General features: G+C 52.1%; 1 protein-coding gene and 1 long non-coding RNA gene across 2 annotated transcripts in view; both read right to left on the reverse strand.

The window, feature by feature from the left end:
* The window catches only part of CB2H6orf132 (chromosome B2 C6orf132 homolog), a 34131-nt gene extending 17340 nt beyond the window's left edge, over positions 1-16791 (reverse strand). Inside the window, exons 1-2 of the mRNA XM_078446890.2 lie at positions 16461-16791; positions 5727-5833 (exon numbers count right to left, since the gene is read on the reverse strand). Of these exons, the coding sequence (XP_078303016.2) occupies positions 5727-5833; positions 16461-16605 (252 nt within the window). The 5' untranslated portion in view covers positions 16606-16791. The remainder of the gene's footprint in view (positions 1-5726; positions 5834-16460) is intronic.
* A 1876-nt stretch (positions 16792-18667) lies between these two features.
* On the reverse strand, positions 18668-27855 carry LOC144616379 (uncharacterized). Its single transcript, XR_013555623.2, has 3 exons — positions 27740-27855; positions 19670-19770; positions 18668-19362 (listed from the first exon to the last, which is right to left on the reverse strand). It is a non-coding gene; the product is annotated as an uncharacterized LOC144616379 (long non-coding RNA).
* Between the last annotated feature and the right edge of the window lie 68 nt (positions 27856-27923).

A 27923-nucleotide genomic window follows, 5' to 3' on the forward strand; every position in this document is an offset into this window, starting at 1 on the left:
GGCACAGCCAGGCCTGCCTGACTCACAGGGTGGAGTGACCCAGGAAGCTCTCACCGCCTGGGGCACCCCTGGGGACCTGTCCAGCCAGTTTCCCTATATTTGCCACACTGACATTTAATTTTTAATTCCTCATATGCGTCACCCTGGAGATGGTTTGATTCAGACTAGGGGAGGGCAAGAGGGAGCCCCAGAGAGAAGTACAAGCTTCTCACTACTGGCTGTTCAATCAGCTCAGCTCTGGAAAGCTTGGGCAAGTTCTGGCTTGAGTCTTAGGTCCAGCCTCCCCTCAGGGGTAGCAGTAAGTGGAGACAAAGGATCCTTCCTCCACTCAGCCCAGGCCCATGGTGGCATGGACAGGACTGGATTGGGAGGAAACCAAGGCTCAGGTTTTGTTTCTGCCTCTACTGAGCTGTGTAACCTGGGCAGGACCCTCCCTATCCCAGGCCTCAGTTTTCTCATTCTTTATTTTATTTTATTTTATTTTATTTTATTTTATTTTATTTGTTATTATTTTATTTTATTTGTTATTATTTTTTTCAAGACAGAGCATGATCAGAGGAGGGGCAGAGAGAGAGGGAGACACAGAATCCAAAGCAGGCTCTAGGTTCTAAGCTTTCAGCACAGACCCTGATGCAGGGCTCGAACCCACAAACACGAGATCGTGACCTGAGCTGAAGTCGGGCACTCAACTGACTGAGCCACCCAGGCGCCCCAGGTTTTCTCATTCTGATGAGTGCCAGGGTCCTCCCCACTTCTGGGGTTTGGTGATTTTTTTTTTTTTAAGTTTATTTATTTTGAGAAAGAGGGAGTGAGCGAGCACAGATGGGGGAGGGGGAGAGAGAGAGGGAGAGAGAGAGAATCCCAGGCAGGCTCCACACTGTCAGCACAGAGCCCAATGCGGGGCTAGAACAAACGAGCCACGAGATCATGACCTGAGCAGAAGTTGGACACTTAACCGACTGAGCCACCCAGGCGCCCCTGAAGCTTGGTGATACTGACCCACATCTCAGGGCCCTCAGAGCAGGAAGCAGTGTGGCTGGAACACCCACTTTTCAGCAGTGGAAACAGAGCTCAAGCAGTGGTCCATGTGTTGTGAGGGGCCTGGCTTCTTGTGGGGGGCCTCCTGCATCACCATTAGGAGTTATTTTAACACAGAAAATCACAGCTGGGGAGACCCTGAACGACCACGTGGTATAACCCCCATTGATGGGTGAGGAGCCAGAGGCCCAAGGAGAGGAAGGTCTTGGCCTTTCCTGCAGCCCAGCGGCAGAGCCAGACCAGTGCCAGCTACTCGAGGATCAGTTGGGTCCCATCCCAGTCACCAAGGGATCCAGAGGTGCTTTTCATAACTGGCTTTTGGCTACCAGCTGCCTGCGAAAGTATTCCTTAGTTCTCTGCCCCTCCGTCTCAAGCAGAGTGAGGAAATGCCAGGAAGAGCATGGGCCTTGCTGGGCCTGTTACCTGGTTTCTTGGGCACTGCTGACTTGTGCCTCCCCTGCCCCGGGGTAGCCTGGCCTAGGAGGTGCCCTCTGAGAATGGGAAGGGAAGCTGGGGAGTGGTGAGGCCCGCCTGGCAGGGACAGTGTCAGGCAGGGCTTGGGCACCGGCCCAGCTCCCCACCCACCTTGACTTGGTGGGGCTGTGGGGGCGGGCTGCGCACACGTGTGTATCTGTGTGTGAACCCACACCAACGAGGACCTCGTCCTCCTGGTTCTCATTCTCACAGCCTCCTGTCCCAGCTGGAAGAAAGCAAACGACCGTGTCCAGAACCTAAGGGAGAGGAGTTGGGTGCCCCTGCATCCAGGAGCAGATGATGAAAGACGAGGTTGAGGCTGCTCTGTTATCTTGTGACCTGGATCAGGAGCACAGGGATGTCCCCAGGATATGAGCCATCAGGCTAAGGGTTCCTAGTCTAGAGGTTCGTCACTGGGGGGCTTCTGGGGGCCCCAGAGGGGCCTCTGCTGAAATTATAAGCAAAATTGCACTTATGTGGTCCACAGACTCATCAAGGTCTCAAAGGAGTCTATGACCCCAAAGAGGCAAGAGACCCTGGTGTCCAGTAGGCTCCAGATGCTGGGCAGGGGTTCAGAGAGGCAGGCGGGGGAGATGCAGGTGGCCTGCAGGCTGGTGCTGGGAGGGAAGAAAAAAGCTTCTGGATTGTGGCTGGAGGGCAGAATAGGAGGGCCTGAATAGAACTTGGATCCTGGAGCCTGGCTGTGGGACTCCAGATCCCAGCATTGCCGCTCATGAGCTGTGTGACCCTAAGCAAGTTACTTTCCCATTCTGTGCTCCAATTTCCCCATCTGTAAAATGGGAATTAACAACAGCGCCTTCCTGACGGGGTGGCTCTGTCGACTCTGTTAACACACTGGAGACACTTGAAACGGTGCCCGAGACACCGTAAGTGCTGGGGAGGGGGAGGGGCGGGGGGTGTTAGCCCCGATCACATGGTCATGCCCCTGGATGGGACCTCCCAAGCTGCTTCCCCTGCCTTTGCCTGTTCAGCTGGCACTGAAGGCAAGGGGTGAACTTCCCCTTTTAGGGTTGAATTCCTGCCTCTGTGAAATGAGGCTGGTGTGGACCCGATGAGTTTCTGTCGTCAACTCATCAGGACTTTCGTTCTCTTGCCCTCACCAGCTAGGGGCTGTGGATTTGCTGGGGAGAAGTCCCCCACCCCGTCTCCTGATTGGCTTAGAGCCTGGCCTGGAGGACTGGGCCCCAGAAAACGGTCTTGGATCTCCAGGCCTGACCAGCCAGCCAAGCCCACTCCAGTGTTTCCCCCTCCCCCTGCCCTCCATCAACTCCCCCCATGACCCCCCAGCCTTCGGCTCAGCCGGAGGTATGCTGCAGTGCCCCCAGGCCTGACCAGCCAGCCAAGCCCACTCCAGTGTTTCCCCCTCCCCCTGCCCTCCATCAACTCCCCCCATGCCCCCCCAGCCGGAGGTATGCTGCAGTGCCCCCAGGCCTGACCAGCCAGCCAAGCCCACTCCAGTGTTTCCCCCTCCCCCTGCCCTCCATCAACTCCCCCCATGCCCCCCCAGCCTTCGGCTCAGCCGGAGGTATGCTGCAGTCCCCCAAGCACACCTTGAAGGGCCCAAACCAGAAGAGAGGCGGGCAGAACTGCTGGGACACGCCCTTATTACCGAAGGACCGGAAGTGGGTGTGTCGGGTAGAGGCTTTCGGCCAATCAGAACAAACTCAGTGTGCCGCATTCACTATAACCCTTCAGTGGCTGGAGCCCCTCACGGGCAACAGTCATTTCTTTCAGTATTTTAACAACCAGAACGGGTATGGGTGGGTCTGTGTCTTGGGGGTGGGTGAGGGGAGAGGATCTAATTCACCATCAGCAACGGAAGATCTCAAAATTATTTCATCTGCATTTATGGGGGCAATGACACCTGTAGACAGTTTTATGCATCCCTAGAAACATAGGGGCTGACTCATTTGCTTTATACCTTTTTGTCGGTGGTGTTGTACTTCCTATATTTGTCTATAACGTCCATAAGTTGCAGAAAATAAATTACCCAAAGTTGTATTCCCAGAGGCCTGTGAGTCAGCCCTCCACATACAGGCCTTAGGGTTGCCACAAGGAGGATGTAAGACTCGGTCTCTCCCACCTAGAATCTCAGGGTCGGGTTGGTAAGGTTGGACAGACCAAAAAAATCAGGTGATGGAGAGGGAGGTAGTTGGCCAGGATGTGTTAGCGATCAGATGCCTTGCTAGTCTCCGTGGCACGAATCCTCATGGCCGGCAGTGATAATGTTGCCCCAACCAGGAACCAGTCCTGACAGACAGGAGCCAACCTGGAATTCATGGGGCTGTTTAGGCTCTAGACCTGGGCCACTATACTACAGTCCAATACAGTAGCCACTGGCCCCAGTGAAATGTCACTAGTCAGAAGTGGGATGCATATATTCTTTTTTTTTTTTAAGTTTATTTATTCATTTTGAGAGAGAGAGTGAGCCTGAGCCAGAGAGGGGCAGAGAGAGAGACGGGGGCAGGAATCGCAAGCAGGTTCCACACTGACAGTGAAGAGCCTGATGCGGGGCTCGAACTCACAAACTGTGAGATCATGCCCTGAGCTGAAACCAAGAGTGATGGCTTAACTGACCGAGCCACCCAGGCTCCCCATGTTCTAAGTGTAGTACATCAGTGCAAAGACTTAGTATGAAAAAACGAATGTAAAACATCTCAGTTAACACTAATTAAATGTTGACATGACAATCTTTTGAATATATCGGATTAAGTTAAATATATTATTAAAATTAATCTTGCCTATTTCTTTTTAAAAGTTTTTTTCAATGTTTATTTATTTTTGAGAGAGAAAGAGAAACTGAGCATGAGCGGGGGAGGAGCAGAGAGAGAGGGAGGCACAGAATCTGAAGCAGGCTCCAGGCTCCGAGCTGTCAGCAGAGAGCCCAACACGGGGCTTGAACTCACAAACCGTGTTATCGTGACCTGAGCCGAGGTTGGATGCTTAACTGACTGAGCCACCCAGGCGCCCCTAATCTTGCCTATTTCTTTTTACTTTCAGTGCAGTTCTAGAACATTTTATTTTTTATTTTATTTATTCATTTATTTTTTTAAACCTTATTAAAAATTTTTTTCACATTTATTTATTTTCAAGACCATGCGAGAGACAGAGTGCAAGCAGTGGAGGGGCAGACAGAGGGAGACACAGAATCCGAAGCAGGCTCCAGGCTCTGAGCTATCAGGCCAGAGCCCAATGCAGGGCTCGAACTCATGAACCATGAGATCATGACCCAAGCCAAAGTCGGACGCTTAACCTACTGAGCCACTCAGGTGCCCCAGTTACTAGAAAATTTTAAATGACATATGGGGCTTGTGTTATATTTCTATTGGACAGTGCTGGTCTATACTATCCCAGAAAACCCAGGAACTTGTATCACAGTAAATAGAACCAGTCAGCAGTTATTTTGAATCTATCTCTCTTGGGAAAAAAGGAAAAAAAAAAAAAAAAAGAGCCCAACCATGGCTCCAGAAGGGAGTTTTTGGTTTCCTGTGATTGCAGACCCACAAACAATTATTTCATCTGCATTTATGGGGGCAATGGGGACAAAAAAAAAAAAGAGAGAGAGAGCCCAACCACGGCTCCAGAAGGGAGTTTTTGGTTTCCTGTGATTGCAGACCCACAAAAAATTATTTCATCTGCATTATTCATATGCATCTGTCCCCGATGCCCTTCTCCCAAGGATCACTGCTATTTGTTCTTTAAGACAGCTCAGGGGTTACCTCTTCCGGGAAGTCCTCCTGACCACCTGTGGCTGGATTGGCTGCCTGTTCTCTGACCTATGTTGCAACAATGTTTACTCATTCTTGTCCTTCCCTGAGAGCTGGCTCAGTCACCTCTGTGTGCCTCTGTCCAATGCAAGGCCTGGTACGGAGCAGGCAGTGGTCGATGCAGAGCATGAATACGAATCCTGCTTGGCTAGAGGCACCCATCTCTGCATTGCCACTGCACACAAGGTCCCTGTAACCTCTCCTTGGGTTTCAACACGGAGGAGCAGACCCACCGCCCCAATCTCAGCCTTCCTGCTATAAGTCTCAACCATGCCTCCTCCCAGAAGCCACCCTGGTTGGCAGCAGGAAGGAAGCAAATGGACAGACGGTGAGGCTGATGTCCCCTTGGGCTAGGGCAGGTGGGGCTGCCTCCTCTGTGGCCTGTCTAGAGCAGACTCCCACACCCCAGTGCAGAACCGTACTCACAAGTGGAAGGAAGGTCAGCAGGGGCCGAACTCTTGGCCGAGCTTTCAGTGTGGCTGTCCCTGACTCACTCACAGAGTCAAACCGATTATCTCCATAATAGATCCCACCTGGAGGAGACAAGTGCAGGAGGCCGTGAGCTGGTGATCAAAGGCATGTGGGACAACTGAGTCAGCCTGCCCCGCAGTTCCAAGGGAGGAGAGCCAGGCTCTGCATTTGGCCCATCTGACTCAGCTCAGCACCTCTTACATAACAAGATCCTGTCAAGTGTTTGAACTTCTAATCTGGAACCAGCAGAGCAGGTGAGGTCACCTGCTGTCCCCAGTGGCCCCAGCACCTTCTGGACTGGGGTGCTGGGGCCCACCTTCTGGGCTCCTCTAACACAAGATTTCCTTAGCGCCCCCACAAACCATCAGCGGTGTGAACATGGCTCCATTTGTTTTACCGTCGAGGGCAGGGCAGAAAGACAGTAGGGCCCATGTGACCTAGTACAAATCCCCAGCTCAGCCACTCTCTGGCAGTGTTGTTTAAGCTCTCTGGGCCTTAGATTTCCTATCTGTACAATGGGAGTGATGTTAGTGCCAACCTTATAGGACTGTTATGAGGAGTCGGTGTGGTCAACACATAGTAAGTGCTCAACAGACACGGTCCCTTCCCCTGTAGGAAGACGCTGCAAAGGCCTTTCTCTTCCTCTGGTTCCTGGGTCTGTGTTCTGGGCTGTTTCTGTAGCAGTGGGGAGGGTGTGAGAAGCCATTCATATTTTCTCAACCAACCTTCCTCATGACCCTTAATGCTCATTGAAAAGGATTTCACAGGGGCGCCTGGGTGGCTCAGTCGGTTGAGCGTCCGACTTCAGCTCAGGTCACGATCTCGCGGTCCGTGAGTTCGAGCCGCACATCGGGCTCTGGGCTGATGGCTCAGAGCCTGGAGCCTGCTTCCGATTCTGTGTCTCCTTCTCTCTCTGCCCCTCCCCCATTCATGCTCTGTCTCTCTCTGTCTCAAAAATAAATAAAAATGTTAAAAAAAAAAAAAAAAGAAAAGGATTTCACAGCCTACCCCAGGTTCACACTTTCACCTCCGAGAAGCAGGGGTCCCTGTGGACGCCCGACTCTGTCGGTCATGAGCAAGGAAGGCTTTCACCCATTTAAGGGGGCACGAGGGACTTTCTGTTCCTCTTACAGCCAAAGGGGAAAGAGAAGAAAGGTCAAAATCCTGAGTAACCAGAATCCTAGAACTGGAACATTGAACAAATTGTGATTACTTTTCCCTTTGCACTTGACTTCAGGGGCAAAAATTGCAAGAAGGCCAAAAGATTTATTCAAGAAAGACTGGGCTTCTCAGGGGGGTCCCGAGATCAGAATACATTCACCCCAAATTCCAACACCTACAGCCACAGCCCTGTCTCTATGTGAGGATCTGGGTTTTGAATGTGACATAAAGGATCCTGAGAATGTCACAGGAACTTGACACAGAGCCCTTTGGGTGCCGCCCTATCAGGCAGAGAGTGGCTGGTGCATTCAAGATTCTCCACCTCTCAACAGGGTCCTAAATGGTGAGTTCTCTGTGCCGTGCGCCCCGCATGTCCCAGAAACTGCAGTTCCCAGCAGTGCCCTGCCCCACACCCTCCAGGCAGACACGGCTGTCTATTCCCTCCCAGACTCCACACCTGAGACCAGAGATGAAGCTCCCAGGGAGCAGGTGGGGGAAGAAGAGAGGAGGGATAAGAGTGCAGGTTTGGCCCAGTCAGAAACCAGAGAAGTAGAGATAATGGGAAAACTCAATAGCTCCCACTAAAGCCCGCCTGATTCTCTCTGGCTTCCCAGAGTCTGTGTGTTGACACTAGGATCTCCTGGGACATTCCCTAGATAGTGCTGTGTGGACACCAAAGTTCTAAATTCCACGTGTGTGATATGGCTGCTGGGCCCTTAACAGGACTAGGGGTGGGGTGGGGTTAACACAGGGATAGTGAGAGAGGCATCTCACAGGCTGACCTTTTTCTAATCATTTCATCTCTGCACTCGTGTTGGGATCTATGAAGCCTCCTCGCTACAGCTGAATTATCAGGATATCGGTGGCTAGTGTTACTGTGTGCCCGGGAGCTTTAGAAGGGGAGCAACCTGGCAAGATCACTGTAATAGTTGTAATAATATAATATTAGATAAAACTTATTGAGCAATTTCATTTTTTTTTAATGTTTATTGTTGAAAGAGAGAGAGATGGAGAGAGAGAAAGAGAGAGAACGACCAGGGGAAGGGCAGAGAGACAGGGCGACAGAGAATCCCAAGCAGGCTCTCCGAGGAGCCCAACACGGGGCCCAAACCCACAAGCCATAAGATGATGGTCTGAGCTGAAACCAAGGGTCGGATGCTTCACCAACGGAGCCACCCAGGAGCCCCTTACAGAGCAATTTTAATGGGCCAGGCACGGTTCTAAGCATCTTGCTCACCATTAATTCACTTAATTTTAAAAATAGTTCCGTGCAATTGGTAATCATCATCCCCATTTTACAGATGAGGAAACTGGGGCACAGAGAGGTCTAATCACTTGCCCAAAGTCTCAGAGTAAGTGGTGAAGCGGGGGTTTCTGTTCCAGGGCTGATCTCCGAACCATTACAGTCACTGCTTCCAGAGCAGGGAATCCTAATCCTGCGTGTACAGGGTGTGGATGGGAGGACGGGCTGTGAGGGGCACGGGGCTATCTGAGGGTAAGGGAGGCTTGGCTGGAGCCCCGGAGCGGCTCTGGGGGTGAAGGAGTTTGCCCCCGGCCATGCACAGGCCAGGGCCGAGCCGAATCTGACCCCCACGCGGACTCTGGCGCAGACACCCTAACCACCTCGCAGATTCCACGGCTCTAACTACCTCATAGATTCCATGACTCAGCCCTGACTGGGAGGCACTGTTGTCTTGGTCTGTGGTTGTTTTCACAAGGCGGACTGGAGGCAAGTGCCAGACTGGGGCACCTCTTGGAAATCCAGTTGGATTCCCCAGCTCTAAGAAGTGTGCCTGGGGTCAGGGCAGGACATGTGGTGACCGAAGCAGAGTCAGCGCGGTGTGATGTGAGAAACTGGCCATTGCTGGCTTTGAAGATGGAAGGGGCCGTGAGCCAAGGAAGGCAGGCGGCCTCTAGAAGCTGGAGAAGCTGAGAAAACAGGTTTTCCTCTACAACCTCCAGGAAGGAAGAGTCTTGTGGGCACTTTAATGTTAGCCCAGTGAGACCACTGTCAGACTTCTGACGACAGAACTTAAGATAATAAGTTTATGTTGTTTTAAGACAAAAAAGAGAGATGTGGCTAGAATCCGACAGACTTTCCCTGGGGCCCTCATACCTGGGCTCTGTTCCTGACTGGTAAAGGCCCACCAGCAGGTGAAGCAAGAGTGGCCACCACCATGAGCTAGGCCCTCCACGAGTTCAAGTCAGGGCTAGGCCTTTCCAAACCTCAAGGTCAAGGTCCAAACTAAACAGAAGGACGATTGAGTCCAACTGTGGGGACTTTCCTCTGAAGTAAATGAACTTGGCTCTAATCACAGTATCGGTGATGCTAGAATGGGCTTTCCTGAGAAGCAGCCCCCTCATCAACTGACGAGATAAAGGAGGGCCAGGCCACCTCTTGAAGCAGGAAGGGAAAGTGAGGAGGTGAAGGGAGGGAGAAAGAGGAGGGTGGACGACGTGCCCTCTGAAGACACAATGAGACTGCTCAATAAGAAAAGATGCTATCCTAGGGTCTTGTCCACCCTGAAACCTGGAAACTCCCTCTGTCTGTCTTTTTACTCGATCCCTTACCCACTGGAAGAGTCTTTGGGGATCGGGGAGGTCACAGCCCAGAGATACACCTGAGTCCCAGTGGGACTCAGAAGGCAGGAAAGTGGAGAGAACCACCATAGACCCAGAAGCTTCCAGAGAAAGGGGGCACTTTCAGGAAACCCCAGGAGCAATTCCAGCAGCCAGGAAGCCTTGGGAGACCCTGGGAGCAGGCTCTGAGCAGAGCCTGAGCCCCAGGTGGACCACAGCCCTGTCAAGATACAAACAAGCCTCTGTGTTTGGCAAACTCCTCTAAAGAGAACCAAGTGATAAAGGAGGAAATTCCGATCTGCCTCCATGTACCCAGACTTCATCATTAAAACAGTCCCAGCTTCCCTCCAAATGAAAGCCTCTAAGAAGATTGGACACGGGATCCCTTTGCGTTTGGTTACATTTCTCTCTCACAGATTGACAGGAAACAAAGGCAGCTTTTCATTTACACTTCCTCAAGGATTTGAGTTCACGTAAATACCACCTAATATCCAAAAACCTGGTTCAAAAATAACTCTGGGTGGCCACACCTGTTTCAGCAGGAAGACTTCCCCTCAGACATCAAGCTGCCTGGGGACGGCAGCTCCCCTTCTCCACGGCCCCCCCTAGAAGAACCTGATGCTGCCATCGGGCCAAGGGGTATTTACATGGAGGCTGAGGCTGCCTGGGCTCTGAGAAGGCCAAGGCAAAGCAAGGAGACACCCAGGCAGGCCACAGCTCCTCAGCCGGGAGGGGGAGGCAGGATGGTGTGGGGTCCAGGCTGCTGGTTTAGTGCCCAGATGAATGTGACTCAGTCCCTGCTCCGTCCCTTATTAACTGTGGGGCCCTGGGCATGTTGCTAGATCTCCCGAGGCCGCTTCCTCATGTCTGTAAACGTGAGCGATGATCCCTGCCGGGTGGGCTGGGGTAAGGCTGAATGACAGATAAACTGTGTAACAGGTGAGCACAGCGCCTAGCAGATCGTTTCTGCTCAGTAACTGGGAGGGCTGCCTATCACCATCACCATCATCATCACCATCATCATCATCATCATCATCATCATCATCACTATTAGCATCATGGCACTCCCTCTGCCCCACCTTAGCTGACTCTACCAAGGGTTTGGCTCTGAGCTTGAATCGGGGTGTGTCACTGGCAAATTAAGGGTAAATAACCTGTATCCATGGGTGACAGCCACGGGGAGGGTGGCCCTTTGCTCTCTTGTTGAAGAGAATTCTGAGTCCAGACATTTGGGGCTGCTCTTTGCATATGGAAGACCCAGAGAGGGTGGGGCTGGCTCAGGGTCACAGAACATCAGTTGCCTGGACCCAAACAAGGTGCCTGACTTGTAGCGCTGGGCTCGGGGCACAAATGATGCAGGGCTTTACATTCGCATGGCTTGCTGCCTCTCCCCAAACTGGTTCTCTTCGTGTGTGTGCATGTGTGTGCGCGTGCGCGTGCCCGCGCAGTGGCGTGGAGGCGGGGTGGCCAGCTTTGGGGAAGCTGCGGGCTGAGCACAGCTCTTGCCTCCCTTCCAGCCCTCGCTTTCTCCCATTCTTGCCCAAAGGAGCAGCCTCTCACTGGCTCTTTGGCATTTCTTTGCTCACGGAGTTCAGGGTTGAAAGCCTGTTAAAATGCCCTTCCTCCCTTAGTCCCAAAGCTGCCTGGAGATCTCTATGGAGGCGAGGTTTGGGACCACCATTTCTCTCTTTCCCCAAATCCCAGACAAGTCCAAACTACAGGTAAAATTAATAATAAAAATGCAAATGTCTATAAGCTAGGCATGATTCTACATTCCCATTCACAAGCTTTGGGGGAGGCACTCTTATTATTCCCATTTTGCAGATGAGGAAACTGAGGTTCAGAGAGGCTAAGGCCCTGCCTGAGGTTCCACGGCTGGTGAGTCAAGCCCAGGCAACCTGACTGTAGAATCCCTCTGGTCACAGCTAGCACAGCAGGGAAAGAATGCAGGGATCCAGCATCTTTTCCCTCTGTCTCCTGTTTTTCCAGAGACTCAAAATGCAGTGCCGCCTAAAAGAAACAAATGGACCTAGGTATCAGTCTGGGGTCACACGGCAGCCCCCCTATGTATTGCCTGAGGACTTCTGAGCCCTTTCTCAGGCTGTTTCCCCACGTGTCAAATGAGGATCATTACTCCTATGTTGCAAGAAGCCTCCCAAAATCAGAGGAGGGAAAGGAGCTGGCAGGGATGAGAGGAGGGCTGGGGTGATGGTGCGGGGCTCCAAATCGCCAGGAGCCCCCAAATGGCCCTGAGAACACTGGCACGGGTCTGATCCCAGAGGTTTAGGAAGGGTGGGACTGTAGCTGAGGGCATTTGTTGCCTTGACACAGAATAATCCAGAACCCAAAAACAGACCCCCCTCCTCCGCCCCACTGAGGTGGAGCGTCCAATCCTTGGCCACTAAAGACCCCCAGCCTTTCAGGGAAGCAGCAGGTGGGCCCCACAAAGGTAACCCACAAATGACGTTAATGAGGCCCCTTCCTTGCTAATTAACAGGTCCACATGACAGGAACCTGAAAAGGCCAGTCTGTCCCAGCAAGCCCCAGCAGGCCTGACCCAGGCACCAGAGAGAGGCCTTTGTCCAAGGACAGAGGGGACGCTGAAGGTTGGGCTGGGCTGGAGCAGGAAGCCACAGGTAGAGGAGCGGGGGACAGAGAGGGAGGGGCCTTGGGGACTGGAGGGGGCGGCACCTGGGCCAGCCCTCTGCTTCCTAGCTAGGACATGCTACTCAGAATAAGGTCTGCAAACCTGGGGACTCACTGGAAATGCAGTCTCCCCCCATCCCAAACCTACCGCATCAGAATCTGATCTTAACAAGGTCCCAGGTGACTGGATGCGCTTTAGTATTTGAGCTGCCCTGAGCTGAAATGACTTTGTGTCATTTTTCCTCAAGTAAGTTCAGTAAATAACTAATCATCGTCATCATCATCATCGTGACATTATTGTTATTGTTACCAATTCACTGGCTGGGAGAGAAGGAGCACCCCGTAGCTGGTCTACTGTGGCTTTCTGGAGTTGAACCACAGGGACTAGAGAAGCTTATATAATGGGCGTGTGTGTGTGTGTGTGTGTGTGTGTGTGTGCACTGACCTGCCAGCAAACTACACACACCTCCAGGGGACAGGCGTAAACAACAGTCTCCTTCACACCCCTGCAAGGCACAGGTCAACTCTCAGGTCAGCTCTTGGGAGCCTGGTGCCAGCCTGGCCCAACAGGAAGTATGTACTCAGATCCTGGGGTTCATGGCTTCCTACCTTTTAGTCTGGCCTGAGACACAAGGTCAGGGGACCCCAGGAGAGGGATGCCGGAACCAGCAGCCACAGTAGGGAGCATTAGGGTTCTCCTGACAAGGAGCTGGCTACAGTCCCTACGCATTTATTTAGACCTGCAGAAAGTCCTAAGGGGAAAGAGAATAGCCGCGCCCCATCTAGGGAAGGAAACCCCACAAATCTCACGTCTCCCTGTACAAAAGAATCACCGGACCGCTGGTGAAACATCCAGACCCAGGGCCCTAGCCCAGCAATTCTGACTTGTGTGCCTGACTAGGACCCTGAGGAATCTGCATTTTTAAATAAGTGTCCTAGGTGGTTGTCACAAAAACAATTTACATTTAGAGGAACAAAGCAAGAAATAGAGTCCTCCAGCAAGTGGAATGACCCATTGCTGCCTGGCGTGGGGTGGGTGGGGGTGGGGAATAAAGAAGCTTGGCTAATTAATCCAAGAGCTAAGACTGCCTTCTTTCTGGCTGCTGCAGCCCAACCCTAATCAAGGAAATTTGCAAAGATCCACATCTCTGCTGTCTCAGGCACTTAAAAAAACAATTGTGTGTCCTTTAAGGATCCCTGGAGGGGGTGGGGGGTGGGGAGGCAGTAGGCTTAATTAGGACTGCATTTGCATTAAGTGAAACTCTCCTGATAGTTATTAGAATATACATTAAGGAAACTGTTTAAAGACAAACACACCGGTCACCACCTTCACATGACTGTTTGCATTCTACCCACTGCACCGTGCCTACCCTTCTGCCAACAGATTTTTACATGGCTGTAGTCACAGAGCAATCACTTACGCCTTAATCCTCTCACATCCCTCCACACTGATTTTGCCCCTCCATTCCACCGGCTCTCTAAGGCCGAATACCACCTGCATCGCAGAGAATGTTACAGACTCAGAGATGCTATGGAAGACGAATCCCAAGCCCTCTGAGACCTTCAGGTGGCCACTTCATGCCTCAGTTTCCTCTGGTCTACGGCAGTGTTAGGAAGAGGAGCTAAAGGAGGCAACGGCAGGAAGTGCTCGGAGTCAGATGACCTGATAACTGATAATAATAAAGCATGTAATAGTGTCATCTTTTTTTTTTTCTGTAAAGACCCAGCTAGTAAATATTTTTGGCTTTGTGAGCCATACAGTCTCTGCTGAGGCTACTAGAAAATACCATCATAGCATGAACGCAGCCTTAGACAATACGTAAACGATGGGCATGACTGGCTGTTTTAATAAAACTTTATTTATGAAAACAGGCCAAGGGCCAGATTTCAGCCAGGGCTATAATTTGCCAGTTTTTGCTTTAGGGCTTTTCTTTTTAAGGGTCTTCAAAGCACTGCCATGTACAAACGTCAAGCAGCCATTCTGTAGACAGACTGGCCATCATCCCCATTTCACAGAAGAAAAAACTGAGGCCCAGGGAGTGGGTGGAGGCACGACTGTAGGGCAGGTCTGATATCTCCATCCCATCAAGGAATCCCCAACACTGGCCCCTCCTGTCCCAACTCCAAGCACTTGTCCTGTTCAGCAGGGAAGAGGACCTTGGCCACACCCACCAGCACCCTGGGGAACAACCCCGGAAACACTGGGGAGCCATCCTGCTGGGGGCATGTTTGTTTCCACTCCTCTACATGCAGGGTGCGACCAGGCTGAGTCAGCTGGAGGCCCTGCCCTGCCCTGGGGATGGGAGGAGCTGCCCCCCCACCCCCTTGCACTCCAGCCCTGCCCAGGCTGGTGAAGCCTGGGCACGATGCCCCCACTTCTCTCACCAGCACGACCGATCCCCACCAGCAGCCTGAGCAGTGCAGGCAAAAATAGAGGAAGTGTCTAAGGCATTTCTGAGGTCTCCCCTTAGGAAAGGAGTGTGGTGGGGGAGGCATGGTGGGAAACACGTTCTCCAGCAGATGCCCCTCAAGTCAAATTCACCTCCCACTAAATAAATTCTTCAAGCCGGCTAAGAGTGTGGTCTCTGGAGCACAACAGCCGGGTTCAAATATCGGCTCTGCCTCCTGAGGGAAGTTTTGGGGTAACGGAAGTGTCCTCAAATCGAATTGCGATGGTTGCACAGCTCAGCAAATCTACTAATAATCATTGAGTTGTACACTTAACAAAATCCTGGCTCAGCCACGTGAAGCTGTGTGATCTTGGGCACGTTACTTAATCTGGCCGTGCCTCTGTCTCCCCATCTGACAAACAGGAATTATAATACCTGTATCATCGACCAGATGGGGAGTCCTAGATGAGGGTCCAACAAGTCAACAACGTAAGAACTTTAGAATGGTACCTTGCACCTGACAAGGGGTCAGTGTTTGCGACACAGGCTTGCAGAGGTGTTAGTAAGTTTCTGAGCTGCGGCTCCAGACGGCTCTGCCCCTTCTAGCCTCTGCTCCTGATGTTTGTTCTGCAAAATGCTGGATGCCCTTCCCTCTCAGCTCAAATGCTAGTTCCAATCAGAGGTCATCTCTCTCCTCTGCTCCTTATGCACCCAATTTTTTATAGCAAAGACTCAGAAAGGGCTAAATGGCATATGGTTAGCTCTGTTTACCCGCGTTGGGCCAGGAAGAGGTGACATTTTGTTTGTCCTGCTCCTGTCCAGGTGCTTTGTGTCTCAGCTATGACAACCTGGGTGCTGAGCGGAATCCAACAGCAGGGGCCCAGGCTATAACTTCCTCTGTGGGCCGTGGTATAGTGGCCATAAAGGTCAGTGGAGGTAACGGGGTGACAATGAAGGCAGGTGAGCTAAAGCAGGGATGGGGGGTCTTCTTTGGGCCCAGAGCCTCAGCCCATACACAAGAAGTCAATTCCTGTCCCCATCCCACTGGTTTCCCCTCAGTTACAGGGGATGCAAATTGCAAAAAGATGCAAAGATAAGGTAACCCACAGCCAGAGCCCTGGGGCGGGGGGGGGGGGGGGGGGGTTGTTGCTGGGCCAGCATAGTGTTTTCAGATCCCTGCAGAGGTACAACACCCTGACTCAAGGGCTCAGGGGCGGCTGGCAATCAGGAAGGACTTCCTTGGCCTCCTCTGTCCCATTGTGGGCTCCTGGGTCTGAGCCCGTAGACAACCCCAGGCTCCAGGCTGACCCGGTAAGAGCCCATGACCCCAGAAAGCGACTCTGGTGTCTTGCACAGACCAGTATCTTCCTAGCCATGGCTTCTGTTGATTTTTCCTGGGCCTCCCCTGTGCAGAGTCCAGAGTTGCAGCGCCCAGATAGCAAGCAGCCCCCTCTCTTTGCCTAAGACCTGGGCCGGGAGAGGAACAGAGGAAGCAGAAATGGTGAAGGCTGAAGGGACAGCTGGGGGGCGAGGCGGGGGGGGGGGGGGGGGGGGGGACGCTTCTGACTCTACAGCGCTGCCAGGGAAGGGTAGGCACTACAAACCCTAGGAAGCCTTTCTGACAATAACACAGACCTAACTTCCACCGGGAGGGGAAGAGGGGATGATCACCTCGGAAGAGGGGCTAGCGTCCGCCGCGAGAGGCAAGCGTCTCCCCCTTCCCGGCACCTCTGCCCCGCCGGCCCTTTCCCAGGACAGCCGGGCCGCGCTGCCTCCCCCTCCCGGCAGCGCCTATCCGGCCCGTCCACAGGTTGCAACGTGTTCCTTCCCTCCGCGCCGAGCCGCGCCTCCCGCCCTTCGCGCCGCGCGGGCCGCCTGCCGGCCCGCGGGCCACCACCCCGGGCCCGCTTACCGAAGTCCCGGATCCCCTCCTCCGGGGCCTCCTGGGTGAAAATCCAGGGGGGGTTGGTGGCGTAGAGGGAGGTGCTGGGGGGGTTGGAGTGCTTCTTGCCGAAGAGTTTGCTGAAGGTGCCCTGCACCGTCTGGTTCTTTTTCATGCTGCCTGCGGCCCCGCGGCCCCGGGAAGGACCTCCCCTCCCTCGGCCTGCCCTGTCCCGGACCGAACTCCGCACCGTCTCCCCCAGGGGCCGCTACCAGGCCATGTCCCCCGCCGGGCTCCCGGCCCGCGCACCGGCGACAGGTGCTGCGGGCGCCGCCGCTCGCCTGGAAATGCGAGCTACCTGGACAGGTAAGAGGCTGCCGCTGAGACCCGGCCCCGCCCCGCCGCCGCAGCGGCCGCCCCGCCGCCCAACTCCCCAGGCCGCATTCCTGCCTGCCTCCTTCTACAACAGGCCATTGTTGGCACGGCCCGGTGGGCTGGGGACCTCGCCCAGCCCACGCCCAGCCTGGAAGACGAGCCACCGGCCTCCCTCAGGTCCCCCTCCTGGCCCTCCTCCTCCACCCCTTTTCCTCCTGGGGAAAGGAGGAGGCGGGCAAGTTTCCTGCTTCTAAAGAGATTCATGACCAGGTCAACGTGGGTGCCTGGGGGAAACGGGTGGCCAAAGCCAGCAGGTTGCAGGGTCCTACAGGCCCTCCAAAATGTGGGCCGTGAGCCCTCGATGGATGTAAGGAGGTGCCCATCGGAAAAAAGGTAAAGGGGGGAAAGCAATGAACGAGTGTCCCTATCTGATGACAAAGGTGGAAAAATATCCACGGTGACCGAGCTCCAAAGAGAATCGTGGGATGACTAAATCTTGGCATTTTTGTTTACATCAGATTCTTTTGCGGGGATGCCTGGGTGGCTCAATTGGTTGAATGTGTCTGACCCTTGATCTCTGCTCAGGTCATGATGCTAGGGTCTTGAGTTCCAATCCCGCCTGGGGCTCTGCTGGGGCTCTGCAGTGATGTAGCATGGATTCTCTCTTTCCCTCTCTCTCTGCCCCTCCCCAACTTTTGAATGCTCACTTGCTCAGGCGCACCCTCTCTCTCTCAAAATAAATAGATTTTTGAAAATTCTTTTTCTTTTCTATGAAGTTAAGTGAATATGATTTTTAAAAACTCAAGGTGAGGGGCCCCTGGGTGGCTCAGTCGGTTAAGCGTCTGACTTCCGCTCGGGTCATGATCTCGCGGTCTGTAGGTTCGAGCCCCGCGTCGGGCTCTGTGCTGACAGCTCAGAGCCTGGAGCCTGTTTCAGATTCTGTGTCTCCCTCTTTCTCTGACCCTCCCCTGTTCATGCTCTCTGTCTCTCTGTCTCAAAAATTAATAAATGTTAAAAAAAATTTTTTTAAATAAATAAAAAATAAACTCAAGGTGAGTTCAGTAAACAGAATTTTTAAAAACTCAAGGCGGGTTTGTCCTGCTTAGGGTTCAGTTTGCTTTTCAGGGAGAGAGGGTGGTGGCCCTTTAAGGTGCTGAGAGGACAATCCTGGAGGGGTGGGCATGGGAGGTGATAACTGCCCCCAGAGGGTCCTGGGAGATGCTGAGAGGAGAGGAGAGCCAGGTCAAGGTGTTAGATTTTCATGCTTCCTGGCAGCAGGAGTGGAAGCTGGGTGGAGGGGACCAGTCACAGACAGTCAGCATGGTTTCCCTGAGGTCTCCAGAAGATGGAATGGCATGGCTCTTAGGTACCAAAGGTGATTCTTTTCAACTTTTCATTCTGAAAAATTTGGAAGACTAGTAAAATGACTATCTGTACGCCTTTTTCCTGGCTTCACCCATTGTGAACAGGTTGCCACACTTCCGCGCATGAGCTCTGCGCTTTCTCTCCACACACACTTTTGTTTCCACTTTGCTGAAGGTGGAAACTTATAGAGATCGTGGCCCATCTCCCCACACACACCAATACTTCAATATCCATTGCCTAAGAATAAGGACATTCTCCTAAATGACCACGATACAGTTATCACACTCGAGTATTAAAAATTTCCCAGTTATCCCCCAAATGTCACTTTCGTTTCTTTTCTTTTTTTTTTTTTTTTTCCAATCCACAGTCCAATCAGGATTACACATTGCATTTGCTTGTCAGGTGCCTTTAATCTCTGATTTACTACCATCCCCTGCTTTTGTTTTTCATGATAGTGACATTAAAAAAAATTTTTTTTAATGTTTATTTTTGAGAGAGACAGAGACAGAATGCGAGTGGGTTAGGGGCAGAGAAAGAGGGAGACCCAGAATCTGAAGCAGGCTCCAGGCTCCGACTGTCAGCACAGAGCCCAACGCAGGGATTGAACCCCCCGAGCTATGAGATCATGACCTGAGCCGAAGTAGGACCCTCAAAGACTGAGCCACCCAGGCACCCCTTAGGGTGACATTTTTTAAAAGTTCCTTTTACTTGTTCCAGGTTAAGGGACAGGATGAGTTGGGCTGTCAGGGCTTGTGGATATGAGGTCACTGATTCCCCAGCAGGAGGGGAGGGACTGAAGAACAGATTGAGGGGGGGGTGGCAGGCAGGAGCATCTTTAGAAACACTTGTGTTCCCCAAATGTTTTTGGTTGGAGACACGCCTGTGGTCAACCCTGTCCCACCCCACCCACTACCACGGCACTCCTGGAACCCCTTGCTGTTCATTCAAGGAGTAGTTGTGGAGACTCTCCCAATTGCCTGCGTGTGGGCGGAGGGGGGTCCATGGGAAAATAAGAGAATTACAGAAGTCTTCTTTCCTCCATGAGGGAGATAAAGATTACGTGATTCAAGGTGGCAGACCCCGGATGACTAAGTTCAGAATGGTGATTGGTGTCCATACACATAACAGGAATTCAGAGGGGAGGAAGTCAGCATGGGCTGGAGCAGTCCAGGAAATTGAGACTGGAGCTGGTCTGTGGAAGATGACAAGGATGTTAACAGAGAAGGGAAGGAGCCATTCTAGGGTATGCACACATACCCATACCATCCATCCTTCCACCCTCCTATCATGGCTCCTCCCACTGCCTACACAGGGAGGGCACAAGGGAACTCCAGATGCCCCATCGTGCCCTGGACATCATCATAAACTGCCCGAGTGCTCTAGACATTCAGGCACCAAATAGAGGCTTCTTTCTTGGAGATCTTGGAGCCATGAAGCTCTCCCACCTTGGGTAGCCTTCCCCCGCCCCCCCCCCCCCCCAACCAGCCCAGCAGACCCACCAGGGACTGGCTTCATTCATATGCAACTTCCACTTTTGTAACAAGCTGTGAGGGATCCAGAGAAATCAAAGACATGGCGTCAAAGTTCAAGTTGCTTTAGCCTTTTTGGACACAGAGAGAGACACGTGGAGAGATGAAAAGGGGAAGTAAATGAGGAGGAGGAGACTAAGGGGACAAGGTTCAGAGGAGCAGCAGTCAGGATGGGCTGGAGCATCTGGGGAGCACTCTCAGGATTCATGAAGGACTCTGCAGGAACTCAGCATGGTGGAGCTGGGAACTGGAGGGTGGGAAGGAGATCACAGCAAAGTTGGCCAGAGTGTCATGCGCTTAAAAAGACCAGTTTCGGGGCGCCTGGGTGGCTCAGTCGGTTAAGCGGCCGACTTCGGCTCAGGTCATGATCTCGCAGTCCGTGAGTTCGAGCCCCGCATCGGGCTCTGTGCTGACAGCACAGAGCCTGAAGCCTGCTTCCGATCCTCTGTCTCCCTCTCTCTGCCCCTCCCCTGCACGCGCTCTCTCTCAAAAAATAAATAAACAGTTTAAAAAAAAGACCAGTTGGTAAGATTGGAAACAACCTAAGTTGTCCATCTGGAGATGACTAGTTAAATAAATTATGGCACGTCCACACGATGGAATAATAATACAACTCTAAAGAAGAATGAGTCAGCTGACTGTGTCCAGTTATCTCCAAGATAAACTGATAAACTGTTGACAAAATGGTGTGTGTAGTTTGCTACTATTTGGGGCAAGATAAGTATGATCTTGTTTGTATCGGCGCAGAGAAACTGGAGAGATATGTAAGAAACTTAACAGAAGTGGTTACTTGGGATGGAGATGGGGGTAACTGCACAAAAGAGGAGGGGGACAAAAATGGGAAGGAGAATTTTGACTGAGTGCCTTTTTATACTTTTTTATTTTCCAACCATGTACATGTATATGCTGTTTAAAAATTAGAGGAAAAAGTGTGTCAACTACACTGCAATTAACAATAAAGAGGGGAGCCTGGGTGGCTCAGTTGAGTGTCTGACTCTTGATTTCAGCTCAGGTCATGATCCCAGGGTCGTGGGACTGAGCCCCATGTGGGGCTCTGCACTGAGCATGGAGCCTGCCTAAGATTGTCTCTCTCCCTCTCCCTAAAAATAAGATAATAGGGGCGCCTGGGTGGCTCAGTCGGTTAAGCGGCCGACTTCGGCTCAGGTCATGATCTCACGATTCATGAGTTTGAGCCCTGCGTCGGGCTCTGTGCTGGCAGCTCAGAGCCTGGAGCCTGCTTCGGATCGGTGTCTCCCTCTCTCTCTGTCCCTCCCCTGCTTGCACTCTGTCTGTCTCTCTCAAAAATAAACATTACAAAAAATTAAAAAGAATTAAAAATAAAAATGAGATAATAAAATAAATAATAAAAAAATTAAAGAAAAGTAAGTAGGCAGTACAGTCTAGGAGTATGGTCCATGAACCAGCAGCAGCTGCATCACCTGGACTCTTATTAGAACTGTAGAATCTACTAGAACTGTAGAAACCCCATCCCAGACATTGGGCAACCTCTCTGGGCCTTGGTTTGTTTGTCTATAAAACAGGTTATTAATTTCAGGTTGTTATGAGATTCAGTGAGCTGAAGGATTAAGGTACCCAGCAGAGGATCTACGTTTTGACAAAGCCCCAGGTGACTCAGGATCACGTTAAGGTTTGAGGAGCTCTGGCCTGGAGTCAAAGGTCACCAGGAGCAGGCACTGATGCCTGGTAAAAGCAGTGGATGTTTTTTTGTTTTTTTATTTTTTATTTTTGGTAAAGTAATCTCTCTGCCCACACGGGGCTCGAACTCACTGCCCTGAGATCAAGAGTCACATGCTCCACTGACTGAGCCAGCCAGGTGGGCCTCAACAGCTGTGTTTTAAGGGTTTCATCTGGCAGCTTGGATGAAGGATGATGGGAAGAAGAAAGTGTAGGCTAAGGGGCTAAGAGTTGCTGCTCAGCTGATCAGTTCATTGGTTACTTAATGAATACAAGCGGGAGAGGAGAGGGGCAGGACTAGTGTGCTGGTGGTAGAAACAGGTAGAAAAATGTCTGCGGGACATTTCTTAGGAAGAGAGGAAGGTCTTGATGGACAGTTTGCATATAGGGCAAGTAAAAAATACTCGGAGCCGTTTTCCTCATCTGTAGCTTGGGAAGAATAGTGCCCTTCCTGGGGTTGACAGGAAGATTCAGTAAGATAATGGAGGTGGAGTGCCAGCAAAGGGCCTGGTGCACACAGAGCACTCCAGAAGTGTTTGTTCATTTCTTCCCTCTTCTGGTCCCCTTGCGGTGTGAGTTAGTTTGGGCTGGGAATAGAGGAAGAGAGGGAACGGTGTGATCACAAGCACCAGGAGGACATCAGGCTGTGGAGTCTGGATGGGAGGGATCTCTCTGCCTTTCCCCCACTCATTTCACCCCAATTTCAGTCCCATGATGGCGGGGGCTGATGGGGGGGCATCTCTTGAAGGCCCGGGTTCAACGGTGAGCAGGCTGTCTCCCCCCTACCGTTGTACCCTGTCTGCCCGGCAGCTTTGGAGGCCGAGTGCCTCTGGGGAGGGTCCGGCTGGGCTGGGTGCCCTGTGCTCCTGATGCAGGGCCCCCACTCCACTCATAACAACATCTCAACCTGCTCCCCCAGTAAAAGAAAACAGCCAAATAAGAGGCTCCCCTCGCAACAGTCAAAGCCCAATCCTGTAATTAAATCTTGGCTGAGCAATTACTTAGTAACTTCCACCAGCCGACTTTATTGGCCTCTTCTGGTCAGTGGGGTGGGATTGGGGCCCCCAAGTTGTGGTCTCCCCAGAGACCCAGCTAGGACTTTGTCAAGTTTGTGGCTTTTTCCTGCATCCAGCAAAGCCAAGGCACTCCTGGCTGGGAGAATGCACTGAATGGAGGAAGGGCAGGCTGAGAGGTCCTGAGGTCTCCTGCATCCCCACCCAGGTCTCTGCAGCTGGCTCTCCAGGGGCAAAGGTCAGTGCTCCCAACTCCCATATGCTACTGAGCGACAGAGCATCTTGTCCAGCCTCTGGTTCCAGGCTGGAGACACCTTATGCCAGACCAGCTCCTGAAACGGTTTTCTTCTGCCTGCAGGGGAGGGTGGGCTCCAATCCCCCTGACTTTGACATTCCTCTGAGCTGGGAGGGTGCCAGGAGATGAGGTCAGGCTAAGATGAGGTCCTGCTGGTGTGGACTCCCACATCCTGAGAAGGGGCTCAGAGGAAGTCATTACCTGGTGCCCGAGAGTGTGGAGACCCAAGTCCAGCCCTGGCTAGGGGGTGGAGTGTTTTAGGGTGCTGGGGAGAGACTCATTTCCCTTGGTAACCATGGGCTCTACTGATAGGACCATAACATAGTGGGAAGGGTCCTTGATGGGGAACAGGTTTGAATCCTGACTCGGCTGTTTAGCAAGGGTGTGACCATGGCCAAGCTACCACCTTTCTGAGTCTCGGTTTGTTCATCTGTGAGACAGGGGCTATTAATGTAAGGTTATTATGAGATTCAACAAGATAGTGGGTTAAGGTATCTGAGAGTCTGACTCATGGTAGGTGTTTAGTACCTACCTGCTCCTGCCCCTGTTCCCTACCCTGACTTTGGGCATAGAGAGGCTAAGCAGAGAACAGCAAAGAGCCCTGACAGGCTGGAAGAGGGCTGTGACAATTGAACAAAAGAACCTCAAGAAGGAAAATTCCACCGGGGCCCAGGAGACAGGGTGGGGCAGGCGTCTGCAAGGTCACCTTGAAGACCAGGCAAAAAACATCCCATTGTCTGAAATTGTGTGTTTAAAAAAAGGTTGCTAAGTACAAAAAGCAAAAAACAAAATTCCATGTGGATTGGGACTATAGATATATAAAGTGTATTTGTAAATGGCCAGGGATTGGAAGGGAACAGAACCACGGAGATGATTCAGTTGGAATGCCAGGACTACATGTGGGTTTTTTTACTTTTTAGTAATGTGCTCTGCTGGGCATTTGCTTTAACTGAAAACTCCATAGATAATAAGAACATAATTTAACGTGGAATGCGTTTCTTTTAAGGAGTACGGACATGGGGATTCTAGAGCCCCTTCCGCCACTAACCTCCTGTGAGACCATGGAGCTCTCCTGAGCCTCAGTCTCTCCGTCTGTAAAACGGGAGGGTGAGATCCAGTACTCGGGTGTGGTTTTACATCTTGCTGAAATGCCCGGTGGCTGGCAGAGTGGAGGCAGAACAACAAATAAAGCTGTCTGGGACCTCCTGTGTGAGGTTACTCTGGCTCTGAGGAAAGGGCGAGAAATGGGATGCAGGAACCATTTCCTAGGTACAGCCGTCTCCCTGCACCAGGCCCTGCGACATTCAAGACCAGTCCAGACCCTGCAGGTATTGGCATAGCCCCCACACACTTCTCACGGGCTCTGGAGACCAACCCTTGAGCTGGGACTTTGAGCCCTGGGTGCGTTTCTCTGCGAGCCCTCCTGGGTCTGGCTTATCTCCCGCTCTTCCTGAGGTCTGGAAGGAACAGCAGCCACGTCTCCCATCCGCCAAGCGTCTCTTCTATGTCAGGCATGGGGCCGAGTGGATTGCATGCATTAACCCACTCCCATCATCAGCCCCGCGAAGGGATGGGGCAATACCTTCATTTTAGGGATGGAGAAAAGGAGACTTTAAGGGATATTTACTCATGGTCTATGACCGTTGCATTCTGCTCTAGGAATATTCCCCAAAGAAGCCACCTAGGTCCATAAAGGGCCATGGGTGTGATATCATTGCAGTGTTGTTTGTGGGGATGGGCGGGGGGGGGGGGGTTGGAGGTCCCTGGGGGTCCTGGGGGGGAGCAGAGACATCAAATGTGGTGGACACACTCCATGGACACAGTGATGGGGAGCAAGGAACCAGATGCTGGTCCAGCAATATGGATGGATCTTAACAGTGGGAGATCTAAAACACACAGTGCTACTTATGTAAATGAAAACTACCTGCACGCAAGCAAAAATATATCTATTTGGCAAGAACAGATGCACAAGAAGACGCTCCTTAAGTACATTAGAATGGTTGCCTCTGGCTAGGATGGGTGGGGAACGGGGTTGGAGGTAAAGGGGGAGAATGAATGCGAGAGGAGGCTTCATAGACCAACGAGGATAATGCACCATGAGCAAGGTGTATGAATAACTCAGTTGTCTGTACTTTAAGCCCAGCAAAGGAAAAAAATAAGTCAGGATCAGAGAGGTTAAGTAACTTGTCCAAATCACACAGTAGGTAAAGAGGGGTGGAAAGCGTGTCCAAATAACCAGGCCTCCTTACAGTGATATGGTAGCGGGACGCTTCAGCAGCAGGGGGGCAGGGGGGGAGGCTGTGTGTGTGGCAAGGTGTGTGCTTGGTGAGTTTCCTGTGCTCCAGGTCAGCTCTGACCCTCACCAGCTCTCCCTGTCCTTCCCAAATGCCCCCTGAGGGGTGCAAGTCAGTCCTCACCCTCCGGGAACTTTGATGACCTACAAAATGAGATCACGCTTGGAGCGTGGCAGAGGAGTCAGAGAAAGGGGGGCTTCCAGGAGGCAAGACTTAATCAGTGTCGTCTGGAACTTAGAAACAGCAATTCCAAGGTAACTCCTAGCACCTACCTCCCAGCGGGCACTGCTCTGAGCTCACGCGGCGCACACGAGCCTTCTAGGTGAATTCTATTATCATCCCCACTTTGCAGATTAGGAACTGAGGCACACACAGGTTAAGTGATTTAGGCAAGCCACAGAGCTGAGAAGTCGCAGTGGGGGATCTGAACCCAGGCAGAGTGGGGTCCAGAGGCCGTGATCGTAACCGTTCTGTGATTTACAAAAGAAATATGACAGATATGGTTTGACTGGCCAGGCCTTCCTAAAGGAGGTCTCCATAGCCATGACCCCTCCTGAGGTTCCCATGGTGAGGGTGGCACAGTCCGGGCCGGGGACACACCAGGCAGGACCCAGACCTATGGTCAGTCGCAGGGGAGGGGTCCCTATCTGAAGTTCTCAGGATGAGATTCGACTCCCCTTCCTTCAAATGTCCAAGATGGAGACAGCCGATATCCTCACGGTGCACGTATAGAAACTGAGGCCCAAAGAGGCAGTGCGACTTGTTTCAGGTCTTGGGGCAACCAGCCCAGCACCTCCCCCTCTGGCTGAGACCAGGTGTAGCGTGTGCTAAATTGTGGGACCCCCGCTCCCCCCAAGTCCCTGCCCACCTCCCGGGCTCCCTCCTGACAGCTCCTTCAGGCCCAGGGCTGGGAGCCAAGCCACTTTCCCCGGAGCCAGCAAAGCTGGCCACACCATCCAGAATGCCACATTCCCACCTTCTCTCCCTCCGTCAAGAAAGATACCATCGCCCCAGAGCCTTGGCAGTCGCTGAGCAGAGCCTCCGCGAGGGCCAGCCCTGATTGCCACTCCTTCTCCGCTTCCCTGCCAGACTCCCCTCCTGGGCCCTCCCACCAGCTCAGAAATTAGGGGTCATTACCATCAGGGTGTGAGATCTGAGCCGGGTGCTAAGTCATCAACACCCCAACTCTCAATCTGCCACAGGGCCCCAAAGTCCACCCCGTAACCGACAGTCAGTGCTGACACAGTGCCAGGAAGGAAACAAGTTCTGGGCCCGGCCCAAGCCAATGTGGCAGAGGGCAGGAAGCCACTGCCTCATTCTATTTCCCTTCCACTAGTCCTCCTCTGACCCCAGAGAGAAGCTCAGATCCCTCCCGCATGTGGGATTTCAGACGCATTCCCAGAAGGTGCTACTAATTCTGGTGTTGGGGTCAGGGGGGAGGCTCAGGTTTTTGAAGATGGGGACAGGATGGCCCATTCAGCCACCTACCCACTAATCTAGTTATCTGCCCATGCATAATAATAGCTAATATTTATTGAGTGTTTACCCTGTGCCAGGCACTGTCTTGAGTGCTTTGCTCATCCCTATTAGGTAGAGACCTGTAGTCTACCCATTTTACAGATGAACAAATGGAACTACAGAGAAGTCAATTACTTGCCCAAGGTCACACAACTAGTAAAATGGTAGAGCCAGAGTCAAGCTCAAGGAGTCTGACTCTTGGGGCGCCTGGGTGGCTCAGTCAGTTAAGCGTCCGACTTCAGCTCAGGTCAAGATCTCACGGTTCGTGAGTTCGAGCCCCGTGTCTGGCTCTGTGCTGACGGCTTGGAGCTTGGAGCCTGCTTTGGATTCTGTCTCTCCAGCTCTCTCTGCCTCAAGGATGAGTAATCATTTAAAAAATTATATATATATAGAGAGAGTATATATATATATATATATAATATATATCATATATCATATATCATATATCATATATCATATATATATATGGGCCTGCTATCCCATCCTCTATAGCACAACCACCTGCCAATCTAGCCTTTTTTTTTTTTTGAGAGAGAGAGGGCGCAAGTGAGTGAGAGGCAGAGGGAGAGAGAGAAGCAGGGCTCACGTTCACCTGAAGTGGAGCTTGAGCTCAGCTAAAGTGGGCCTCAAGCACACCCGATGTGGGACTTGAACTCATGAACCGTGAGATCGTGACCTGAGCCGAAGTCAGATGCTTAACGACTGAGCCACCCAGGCGCCCCAATCTAGCCATTTACTGAGCACCTATCTATCCATTCATTCACCCACAGCCACCCTACCCAGCCACCTGTCTATGGAACAGCATATGCAAAGGCTCAGAGGGAAAAGAGCGGGGCATGCTTAAGAAATTAGCTACTGCGTAGAGTGAGGGAAAAGATAGCAAGAAATGGGGCAAGAAAGGTGAGCAGAGGTCCAATCAGGGGGTTTGGCCCATCCACTGTCTGTCTACCTACCAACACTCATCCTCCTGCCCACCGACTCTCTCTGTCCACGCATCCTCTGTCTGTCCATGCATCCATCCATCTATCCCTTTCTTCCTCCCTCCCTCCATCATCTCTGTAATTTGGAAGGCAGAGACAGACAGAGAGAGAGAGAATGGAGAGTTGGTTGGGTATGTTTCCTCCCTGCCAGTAATTTCTTATGACATGTTGGGCCCCTGGGGGGAAAGTTAGGACTTCTGGAGGTACCTGAATAACTGGGATCATTTCCTCCTCTCTCTACTCACCGCATCACCCACAGTTCACAGGCCCTGGGAGATTGTGGGAAGAGGGAATTGCAGACAGGGTCAGTGCGAAAGTTAAAAGACCCTTCCAGGCCTTGAGACTTCAGCCCCCAGCCCTGCCCTTGTGTCTCCTTAGGAAGACAGAAGGAACTGTGCTGTCAAAGGGGTGTCACAATGCCCCAGCCCA

Source organism: Panthera onca, chromosome B2, assembly GCF_046562875.1.
Source record: "Panthera onca isolate mPanOnc1 chromosome B2, mPanOnc1 haplotype 2, whole genome shotgun sequence".
Lineage (NCBI taxonomy): Eukaryota > Metazoa > Chordata > Mammalia > Carnivora > Felidae > Panthera > Panthera onca.